Genomic DNA, 12,022 nt, shown 5'->3' on the forward strand with positions numbered 1-12,022 from the left:
GAAAGTATTCACACCCCTTGACTTATTCCAGAATTTGTTGTGTTACAGCCTGAATTCAAAATGGATTTTAAATAAAAATGTCACACCCAACTACCCTATAATGACATAGTGAATATATGTTTTGGGAATTTTTCAAAATGTATTGACACTGTGAGATTAATTCACACAAGGCCTACACTGTAGTTGCTTACCAAGAAGACAGTGAATGTTCCCGAAGGGCCAAGTTAAGCAGATTTAAGTCAAAACTGTTAAAGATCGATGGCAAGACCTGAAAATGGTTGTCTAGCAAGGATACACAACCAACTTGACAGAGCTTGAAGCATTTTGAAAATAATAATGGGCAAATGTTGCACAATCCATGAAAGCTGTTAGAGACTTACCCAGAAAGACTCACAGCTGTAATCGCTGCCAAATGTGATTCTAGCATGTATTGAGGGGTTGAATACTTATCTAATCGAGATATATCAGCATTTTATTTTTCATTCTTAAAAAAAAATGTTCTTCCACTTTGTCATTACAGAGTATTTTGTGTAGATCGTTGACCAAACAAAAATACAATCAAATCCCTTTTAATCCCATTTTGTAACACAACAACATGTAGAAAAAGTCATGGGTGTGTGCATAAGTCACCTGAAACCCTTAAATCTGTTATTCAGCATTTTCACTCCCTTTTCCTGTTATTGGTCTGTAAGCCCTGATAACTAAGTTCATTTTCTCTCCTCGTCAACCAACAGTAACCTCATTCAAGCTCCCTCCTTACCTCTCATCAACTCTATCTTCCTCTCTCTTTCTTGCTCCCCTTCTCCTTGTCTCCCTCTTCTCTCTCTTTTACTGAACTTTCAGAGGAAAGTATATAATTACTGTATGATGTACTCTCTCTCTTTCTCTCTCTCCCCCAACCCCTTCTCTCTCTTTCTCTTTCTCTCTCTCTTTCTCTCTCTCTCTCTCTCTCTTTCTCTCTCTCTCCCTCTCTCTCTCTTTCTTTCTTTCTTTCTTTCTTTCTCTCTCTCTCTCTCTCTCTCTCTCTCTCTCTCTCTCTCTCTCTCTCTCTCTCTCTCTCTCTCTCTCTCTCTCTCTCTCTCTCTCTCTCTCTCTCCTCTCCCTTCCTCCCTCCCTCCCTCCCTTCTCCCCATCCCATCCTTTCTCTCTCGCTCTCTCTTTCTCCCTCTCGAACAGATATTAACACAAGTTTTAAGTGGGGCGGAGCTGCTTGAAAGCCTGTTGCTTTATGGGGTTGACCATGGCTATAGGGAGAACTCTGCATCCGCATGGGTGCTTGGAGAGGGTGCAGGCAAGGTTTACAGCACTGATGAAACTAGAGATGAGCTAGTGATAGAAAACAAATTGACACCCTACATAGAGGGAAAATGACACATCATAAATAGACAAAATACCATTTCTATAGCCAAACTTATCTGTTGGAGCGTATTTGGAGATTTAACTGATTCCGTCATTTCTTATACTTCAAAACATGGCCGCATTATTTGTCTCCCTTTGACTGTAACACAATGAGTCCCTTTATCCTTTTCTCTGTTTTATTGCTGAGGACAAATTGTTCCAGCAGCCACAGGCAGCAGCAGCGCGAGAGATAGCTCTGTCAATGGATCTGATGAGAGAGAGGGAGGTTTGTTTATGTGTGGCTGAAGGCCACTCTATTCATGTTCATGTGATGGGCCTTCTGGTGATTCTGTGTCATTACTGTCCAAGTTTTTATAAAAAAAAATTAAAAAATGTTATACCACAGTTTGTCCTCACATTTGTGGTGTAGGGTCGCGGAAGACTCTATGACAATGCATCGCTTATGTGCTGTGCTGGATTCTGTGTGTTTGTGTGTGTCTCGTGTTACCAGTTCCGAACAAACACATGCTATGTGAGGTGAGGTTATAGGCCAGCTGAGCACGTGTTAATACAAAATATACCAGTTCACCATAATATTACCCCACCACTGCACAAGATTATGGTATACTGTAGTGCCTGGAAACACCCTTGAACTGCCTGTAGAAAATTAAATATCCAACATGAGGTCATTGTGCCATTATGTCCACGGGGGCATATGGTTAAGCGTTATCTATCAGGGTCATGTCACCACTGTAGGAGACCACCTTGTTTTCTCCCATGATGCCGTAGTTAAACGCTTGTGTTCATAGTAAATAGCAGAGGTGGGACCAAGTCATTGTTTTACAAGTCACAAGTAAGTCTCCAGTCTTAGCACTCAAGTCCCAAGTCAAGACAGGCAAGTATCAAGTCAAGTCTCAAGTCCTAAACTTTGAGTTTCGAGTCCTAAACAAGTCATAATGTGCTCTTCACCAAATGTAATACCATTTCATATTTTTAACAAGAGTAATAAATAGTATATTACATTTTAAGCAAATCATGAATGCTTTTAAAAAATATCTATATAGTTATTACTTTCCAAATAAACATTATATTTCCATGGAAATACATGGGTAGCCATGAGTAAGACCCCCCACAATCGCACACACACACACACTCTCTGTGTGGTTACAGTAGGCTAAGGTATGTCAATGGCTTTAGGAACAGCAGTAACATCAGGCAGGATTTAGGCTACCAACTGCCTAGCCAGATGTAGCTCAATCTTGGGTGCAATGATCACGTTCCCGCACTGACTGACTGTGTGGAGGCTCATTAATTTAATGTTACGTTAGCCTACATGCTACACTAGACAAGTTATACATTTTATAGCTGTCGGCTACATTAGCCACGACTTACCATTCTTTAAATAAATAAATATATGCCATTTAGCAGACGCTTTTATCCAAAGCGACTTACAGTCATGTGTGCATACATTCTACGTATGGGTGGTCCCGGGGATCGAACCCACTACCCTGGCATTACAAGCGCCATGCTCTACCAACTGAGCTACCACCAAATATCTTTGTGCAGATTCAAATGTCGAACAAAGTTGGAAATTGTTGCGCCTCCGTCTGTAGTTTACTTCCCACATGTTTTGCAAGTTGCAATCCGTTTTTTGTTAATACAACATCATCTTTATATCCAAAAATAATAATTTGGGGTATCATCTTTCCAAGGGCTCCATCTGAATTCACTCGCCGACGTTCCTCTGCACTGCCAGGCACAACTTTTTCTCAGCTGGCACAATTTCCAAATGTAATCCGTTAAATGAAGAGTTGATGCGCTGCACACTTTTGTTAATAGCATATTTTTTTTATATTTGGGCTTGGTGATGGTATCTGGTGAGGGTATCAAGTGAGGTCGAGTCAAAAGGCTCAAGTCCAACTCAAGTCACGAGTCATTGGTGTTAAAGTCAAAGTCAAGTTGCAAGTCATCATATTTGTGACTCGAGTCTGACTCGAGTCCAAGTCATGTGACTCGAAACCACACCTCTGGTAAATAGTCATGCAACATGACTGTAAAATAAATGTAATGATTTTTGTGTACATTTACCATAAGAGAATATCCATACACCAACTAATTCATTTTCAAGTGAAATATTAAAAAAATATATATATATGAAAAATATTCAGCCACTCTTGGAGGAAAACAGAATACAGTCGTAGGTTTCTTTTTCTTATCAAAAGCCAACACTTTCCACCTTTAAAATCAATCGATGTGCTATGAAATAGAACACAGCAAACTTGGAGATTTTCATGAAGCAATGTAGTAAATTGTATTCCTGTGGTCCATTAAAATCACAGCTCTTCAACTCACACTATTATGTGTTACCACTATTATACCACAGATTTACTAACAACAATCTGATGCTCGCAATCCCTCCATCCCTCTGTTTGGGATTAGAAAGGCATTGAATGAGAGATTAGGGAGGAAGAATAGAACCGAGGGAGGAGTGGTCAGAATGGTTGAATAAGGGAGGAATCCACCAAGTCTCCACATCGGTCAACTGTGCCTAACTAAATGTATCCTATCCTCTCTTTGACAGATCTTGTCCGGTCCAGTCCATTCGTCAGTCCCAGGGCCAGCACAGGGGGGTCGCTCCGGAGGCCAGAGCCCATCCGGACCGGGACCCTGTGATGTCGCACTGACTGACCCCCCTCTCTGCGAATGACCAGCAAGCATCTGAGGGTGGGGCCCGCCTCAGTCTCGCATGATTGGCTGCTGGATGGAATTAAGGTGAATGGAACACATGCCCAAGGAGCAGGACCCTAACCTATCAGAGGGAGAAGAGAAACTGTGAGTCCCGCCCCCTACTTCCTAGTCTCAATCCAACAGGCTATGACCCTGCCGCTAACATCACGCGTGAATAGGTATCATATGGTCTTATCATTTTAGAGGTCGTCTGAGGAAAGTGTAGAATTACTGTGTGTTTTACCTTTTTGTTTTGAAAGTTTGCTCTCCGGTTTCTCTCTCTCGCTGTGCTTCTCGACTATGCTAGTATTTATTTTCTCTCATCCATCTCTTCCCTCTCTCCCGGCTCCCTCTATTTCTTCTCTCCGTTTCCATCTCTCTCTACCCTTTCTCTCTCTTTCCACTTTCTTTACTGTATGCAAGTTGAAACAGCTCCAAATAATTGATCTTGTTTTCCAAAAAACCTGTAAACTAGGCCTCCAGGCTTCCCAACCCTGAACCTTTGTGAGTGTGTAACTGCAACTTACAAACTGTACCGCTCAAAGACAGTCCGCCCTACACGAACATAGGCTGTTTCCCTGTTCATCATTAATTAAAACACAACATCAGTGAAATGGAAGCTCCTATGTCTCAACCAGTCAGGCTGTGGCAGAGTGGAATGGGAATTTTTATCAAAGAGAAACCTGCTCTTGCTCAAAGGGCACAACTATCATTCAATCTGATATGCCCCGGAGCGATTGGAGGCACAGCTCCACCTGGCTAGGATAGAATTATATCACATTCTGGTAGCGTAGCCTATAGTTTCATATGGTTGATAGTGATGATGTTTGTGTTCTGTTACTGTTGTGTTTATGTACACACAATACCCTATAATGACAAAGCAAAAACAATTTGCAAATGTATTACAAATAAAAAACTGAAATATTACATTTATATAAGTATTCAGATCCTTTACTCAGTACTTTGTTGAAGCACCTTTGGCAGCGATAACAGCCTCAAGTCTTCTTGGGTATGACGCTACAAGCTTGGCATACCTGTATTTGTGGAGTTTCTCCCATTCTTCTCTGCAGATCCTCTCAAGCTCTGTCAGGTTGGATGGGGAGTGTCGCTGCACAGATATATTCAGGTCTCTCCAGAGACGTTCAATCGGATTCAAGTCCGGGCTCTGGCTGGGCCACTCAAGGACATTCCAAGACTTGTCCCGAAGCCACTCCTGCGTTGTCTTAGCTGTGTGCTTAGGGTCGTTGTCTTGTTGGAAAGTGAACCTTTGCCCCAGTCTGAGGTACTGAGCACTCCCTTTAAGAATAATGGAGGCCACCGTGTTCTTGGGGACCTTCAAAGCTGGTACCCTTCTCCAACTATGTGCCTTGACACAATCCTGTCTCAGAGCTCTACGGACAATTCCTTCGACCTCATGGCTTGGTTTTTGCTCTGACATGCACTGTCAACTATGGGACCTTAGATAGACAGGTGTGTGCCTTTCTAAATCATATTCAATCAATTGAATTTACCACAGGTGGACTCCAATCAAGTTGTAGAAACTACTCATGCATGATCAATAGAAACAGGATGGTCTTAATTTAAGGTTAGGTTTAAGGTTAGGGGTAGGTATTAAGGTTATCAGCGTGGTTAAGGTTAGTTTTAAAATATGATTTTATGACTGTAGCTGTGCCAGCTAGTGACCATTCTGCAGAGCTGCCTCCAGAATAATTAATACAGCGACAGATTAGCGTTTGATGAAAAACGCTAATCTGCCCACTTCTCCATCAAAGATAATAAAACAAAAACACTATAATAAATACCACAGTAATATCCGCAAAAACACTACAATAAATGCTACAGTATACTACAGTCCCAAAAAATACTACAGTATACTACAATCAGCAAAAACTCACGTTAACTGTAGTGTATATACTATGATAATTTTCTTTTACCACAGTATTTATACTAAAACTTTAAATACTACAACATACTATAGTAAATACTACAGTATTCACTGTAGTGATTTGCAGTCTTTAGTCAGTGACTAGTACAGTAAAGTCAGCGAAAACACTTCAGTGAATACCATAGTATTATTACCATAGTATGCTATAATATTTTTGTTCATGTGGGTGTGCTTGCACGTGTACCTGGGTGTGTGTGCATATATGTGTGTGTATGTTGTTCCTTTGTGCTTGTGTCTGGTGTGTGTCATGGTTGTGACATATGGCCTCATGGAGAGGGTCTTTGGCTCCCTGGAATGCTGTGTCAAATTCCCCGGTGCTGATCCCTGTGGCAAATTACCAGGGCGCAAATGAAAGGAAAGCCAGACTAGATTACTCAACCGCGATGGACACCTGTCGGTAGATTAGCAACTGGGCTGGTGTGTGTCTGTGTGTGTGTGTGTGCACATGTGTTTGGGATTCTGTGGGTTTGGATGTGTATAGTGGACGTTCAGGGCTCAATTAAGCCTGCTGTTGCTGTGTTAATTAAAGAAGAGGAGGAATTAAAGAGCCTGCTAATCACATTGAAGTTGATTGAACGGTTTGCTACTGTAGTGGATTTCATTTAACTTCTCTAGGGTAGGGGGCAGCATTCGGAATTTTGGATGAAAAGCATGCCCAAATTAAACGGTGTGCTACTCGGGCCCTAAAGATATGATGTGCATATAACTGGTAGATTTGGATAGAAAACTTGTTTATACTGTATTATTGACTGTATGTTTGTTTTACTCCATGTGTAACTCTGTGTCGTTGTATCTGTCGAACTGCTTTGCTTTATCTTGGCCAGGTCGCAATTGTAAATGAGAACTTGTTCTCAACTTGCCTACCTGGTTAAATAAAGGTGAAATAAATAAAACTAAAACCTAATTATGATAAGTGTACAATAATACATATTGGATCTTTAAAAAATACAACTTTTACATCACCCTGCAGTTTACCTATAACATGGGCTGATGGTGAAGTAGATATACTTGGTATTCATATCACAAAATATATAAATAAGCTCTCCACAATGAATTTTAATAGAAAACTTGTGAACTAGACAAGATCCTGCAACCATGGAGAGGTAAATACCTGTCTATTTATGGAAAAATTGCCCTGATTTAGTCCATAGTCATATCTCAGTTTACTCACTTACTTATGGAGCTGCCTACTCCTGATGATTCGTTTTTCAAATCATATGATCAAATAATATTTCACTTTTTCTGGGACGCTAAACCAGACAAAATAAAACATGCCTATCTATATAATGAATATCAATTGGGTGGGTTGAGATTATTACATATAAAAGCACTATGTTATTTAATTTAATATTCAAGATGGTGTAGCAGTCAGACGTCTTGTCGTGTCGTGTCCCTTGTATATATCGTTTTTTTAAAACATATTTTTCTTCGCATATCTTTTAAAACATTTTGCTAAACCTCAACTTCTAAATACTCTCCTGCAACCCGCCTCACCCAATGTAGCTATTTTTTCTAAAGTATTTATATCTACTTTGGATCCGGAACCCCTCAACTGAAGCTAGCCAGCTAGCTACCAGCTATCAGTCAGCAAACCATTGCTAGCGGTCTTCAGCTAACCGGTCATCAGCTAACCTTTAGCTTGGAAAGCTCTCGCCATTTCGAACAACGCGACTCTAACTAGAGCATAACGGACCTATTATTTTTTATCCCCAGATTCCCACCGCAAACGGAACATTTTCAGCTGGATTCTTCACAACTAGCTATCTGGACCCATATTTACTTTCTATCTCTTTTAGATTTTTTATTTGTTTATACCTTCCGGTAACCTGCCTCACCCAATGTGATACGGAATCAATATTATTTTTAATTTTTAGAACACACTCAAGAACCTCCAGAAGCTAACCAGCTAACAAGCTATTAAGTCATTGTTAGCCACTGCTAGCGGCTTTTACCTTTTGCACAGCCAGACAGTTTTTTAAAAGTTTTTTTTTAACCTGGATAACACTCGCCATTACAGCTTCCCTACCCCATCCACCGCTGCCCCCTGGACACTGATCACTTGGCTATATAGCTGATGCATGCTGGACTGTCCATTAATCCATTAATCACGGTACTCCATTCTGCTTGTTTATGTTTTATCTGTCGGCCCCAGCCGCACTCAGGCTCTGTGTGTAGTTAATCCGAGCCTCCCTGCCTTGTCAACGCCATTTTACCTGCTGTTGTTGTGCTAGCTGATTAGCTGTTGTTGTCTCATCTACTGTTTTAGCTACTGTTTTAGCTAGCTCTCCCAATTCAACACCTGTGATTACCGTATGCCTCGCTGTATGTCTCTCTCAAATGTCAATATTCCTTGTATACTGTTGTTCAGGTTAGTTATCATTGTTTTAGTTTACAATGGAGCCCCTAGTTCCACTCTTCATACCCCTGATACCTCCTTTGTCCCACCTCCCACACATGCGGTGACCTCACCCATTACAACCAGCATGTCCAGAGATACAACCTCTCTCATCATCACCCAGTGCCTGGGCTTACCTATGCTGTACCCGCACCCCACCATACCCCTGTCTGCGCATTATTCCCTGAATATATTCTACCATGCCCAGAAATCTGCTCCTTTTATTCTCTGTCCCCAACGCTCTAGGCGACCAGTTTTGATAGCCTTTAGCCGCACCCTCATACTACTCCTCCTCTGTTCCGCGGGTGATGTGGAGGTAAACCCAGGTCCTGCATGTCCCCAGGCACCCTCATTTGTTGACTTCTGTGATCGAAAAAGCCTTGGTTTCATGCATGTCAACATCAGAAGCCTCCTCCCTAAGTTTGTTTTACTCACTGCTTTAGCACACTCTGCTAACCCTGATGTCCTTGCCGTGTCTGAATCCTGGCTCAGGAAGGCCACCAAAAATTCTGAGATTTCCATACCCAACTATAACATCTCCCATCATGATAGAACTGCCAAAGGGGGAGGAGTTGCAGTCTACTGCAGAGATAGGCTGCAAAGTAATGTCATACTTTCCAGGTCCATACCCAAACAGTTCTAACTACTAATTTTGAAAATTACTCTCTCCAGAAATAAGTCTCTCACTGTTGTCGCCTGCTACCGACCCCCCTCAGCTCCCAGCTGTGCCCTGGACACCATTTGTGAATTGATCGCCACCCATCTAGCTTCAGAGTTTGTTCTGTTAGGTAACCTAAACTGGGATATGCTTAACACCCCGGCAGTCCTACAATCTAAGCTAGATGCCCTCAATCTCACACAAATCATCAAGGAACCCACCAGGTACAACCCTAAATCTGTAAACAAGGGCACCCTCATAGACGTCATCCTGACCAACTGGCCCTTCAACCAGGATCTCAGTGATCACTGCCTCATTGCCTGTATCCGCTACGGAGCCGCAGTCAAACGACCACCCCTCATCACTGTCAAACGCTCCCTAAAACACTTCTGTGAGCAGGCCTTTCTAATCGACCTGGCCCGGGTATCCTGGAAGGACATTGACCTCATCCCGTCAGTTGAGGATGCCTGGTCATTCTTTAAAAGTAACTTCCTCACCATTTTAGATAAGCATGCTCTGATCAAAAAATGCAGAACTAAGAACAGATATAGCCCTTGGTTCACTTTGCATCCTGTAGCTCCAACTCCAAAAAGTTCTGGGACACTGTGAAGTCCATGGAGAACAAGAGCACCTCCTCCCAGCTGCCCACTGCACTGAGGCTAGGTAACACGGTCACCACCGATAAATCCATGATTATCGAAAACTTCAACAAGCATTTCTCAACGGCTGGCCATGCCTTCCGCCTGGCTACTCCAACCTCGGCCAACAGCTCCCCCCCCCCCCCGCAGCTACTCGCCCAAGCCTCTCCAGGTTCTCCTTTACCCAAATCCAGATAGCAGATGTTCTGAAAGATCTGCAAAACCTGGACCCGTACAAATCAGCTGGGCTTGACAATCTGGACCCTCTATTTCTGAAACTATCCGCCGCCATTGTCGCAACCCCTATTACCAGCCTGTTCAACCTCTCTTTCATATCGTCTGAGATCCCCAAGGATTGGAAAGCTGCCGCAGTCATCCCCCTCTTCAAAGGGGGAGACACCCTGGACCCAAACTGTTACAGACCTATATCCATCCTGCCCTGCCTATCTAAGGTCTTCAAAAGCCAAGTCAACAAACAGGTCACTGACCATCTCGAATCCCACCGTACCTTCTCCGCTGTGCAATCTGGTTTCCGAGCCGGTCACGGGTGCACCTTAGCCACGCTCAAGGTACTAAACGATATCATAACCGCCATCGATAAAAGACAGTACTGTGCAGCCGCCTTCATCGACCTTGCCAAGGCTTTCGACTCTTGTCAATCACCATATTCTTATCGGCAGACTCAGTAGCCTCGGTTTTTCGGATGAATGCCTTGCCTGGTTCACCAATTACTTTGCAGACAGAGTTCAGTGTGTCAAATTGGAGGGCATGCTGTCCGGTCCTCAGGCAGTCTCTATGGGGGTGCCACAGGGTTCAATCCTCGGGCCGACTCTTTTCTCTGTATATATCAATGATGTTGCTCTTGCTGCGGGCGATTCCCTGATCCACCTCTACGCAGACGACACCGTTCTATATACTTCCGGCCCGTCCTTGGACACTGTGCTATCTAACCTCCAAACGAGTTTCAATGCCATACAACACTCCTTCCGTGGCCTCCAACTGCTCTTAAACGCTAGTAAAACCAAATGCATGCTTTTCAACCGTTCGCTGCCTGCACCCGCACGCCTGACCAGCATCACCACCCTGGATGGTTCCGACCTTGAATATGTGGACATCTATAAGTACCTAGGTGTCTGGCTAGACTGTAAACTCTCCTTCCAGACTCATATCAAACATCTCCAATCGAAAATCAAATCAAGAGTCTGCTTTCTATCCCGCAACTAAGCCTCCTTCACTCACGCCGCCAAACTTACCCTAGTAAAACTGACTATCCTACCGATCCTCGACTTCGGCGATGTCATCTACAAAATTGCTTCCAACACTCTACTCAGCAAACGGGATGCATTTTATTACAGTGCCATCCGTTTTGTCACTAAAGCACCTTATACCACCCACCACTGCGACTTGTATGCTCTAGTCGGCTGGCCCTCGCTACATATTCGTCGCCAGACCCACTGGCTCCAGGTCATCTACAAGTCCATGCTAGGTAAAGCTCCGCCTTATCTCAGTTCACTGGTCACGATGGCAACACCCATCCGTAGCACGCGCTCCAGCAGGTGTATCTCACTGATCATCCCTAAAGCCAACACCTCATTTGGCCACCTTTCGTTCCAGTTCTCTGCTGCCTGTGACTGGAACGAATTGTAAAAATCGCTGAAGTTGGAGACTTTTATCTCCCTCACCAACTTCAAACATCTGCTATCTGAGCAGCTAACCGATCGCTGCAGCTGTACATAGTCTATCGGTAAATAGCCCACCCATTTTTATCTACCTCATCCCCATACTGTTTTTATAAATAGGAAAGTATACCAGTTTCATTTGAAGACCAAGATGTTGACAACTGTGCCATACAGAATGCAAAATAGTTGGGAAGAGATTTTTGATGTACCAATTTCATGGTACAGGGTGTATGAGATATATGAGAAATATGAAATAACACAAGATTCAAGACTTCGCCACCAACAAACTGTTGAATATTTGGGGCATAAAATAATCTAAACTCTGCAGATTTTGTTGTGAGGGTACAGAATCAATAGACCATTTATTTTGGTATTGCCCTCAAGTAGCCTGTTTCTGGACTCAGGTTCAGGAATGGCTGAAAATGCATAACCTTGATCTGAAATTGACCCTAGAAATAGTACTGTTAGGAGATCTGGAGAGACCAGGTCAGTCAATTACTAATATACTAATACTCTTAGTGAAAGTATTTATCTTCAAGTCGCAATCTGTGGATTATATTCGATAGCAGAGATAGGTGGGATGGGTTGAGGGAAGCTGAGGGTTGGGATGTGGAATTGGAGAAAAGTGGGAGTGGAGTTGCT

The 12,022-nt window shown here is 42.9% G+C and overlaps 1 protein-coding gene across 3 annotated transcripts in view; it reads left to right on the top strand.

The window, feature by feature from the left end:
* Positions 1-12,022, top strand: part of LOC124039883 (thyroid hormone receptor alpha-like) — a 207,164-nt gene that overhangs the window by 160,237 nt on the left and 34,905 nt on the right. For all 3 annotated transcript variants that reach the window (XM_046356401.1, XM_046356398.1, XM_046356399.1), the window contains exon 3: positions 3,920-4,170. In XM_046356401.1, coding sequence (XP_046212357.1) covers positions 4,115-4,170 — 56 coding nt within the window. In that variant the 5' untranslated portion in view covers positions 3,920-4,114. The remainder of the gene's footprint in view (positions 1-3,919; positions 4,171-12,022) is intronic.

This window comes from Oncorhynchus gorbuscha, linkage group LG07, assembly GCF_021184085.1.
Source record: "Oncorhynchus gorbuscha isolate QuinsamMale2020 ecotype Even-year linkage group LG07, OgorEven_v1.0, whole genome shotgun sequence".
Lineage (NCBI taxonomy): Eukaryota > Metazoa > Chordata > Actinopteri > Salmoniformes > Salmonidae > Oncorhynchus > Oncorhynchus gorbuscha.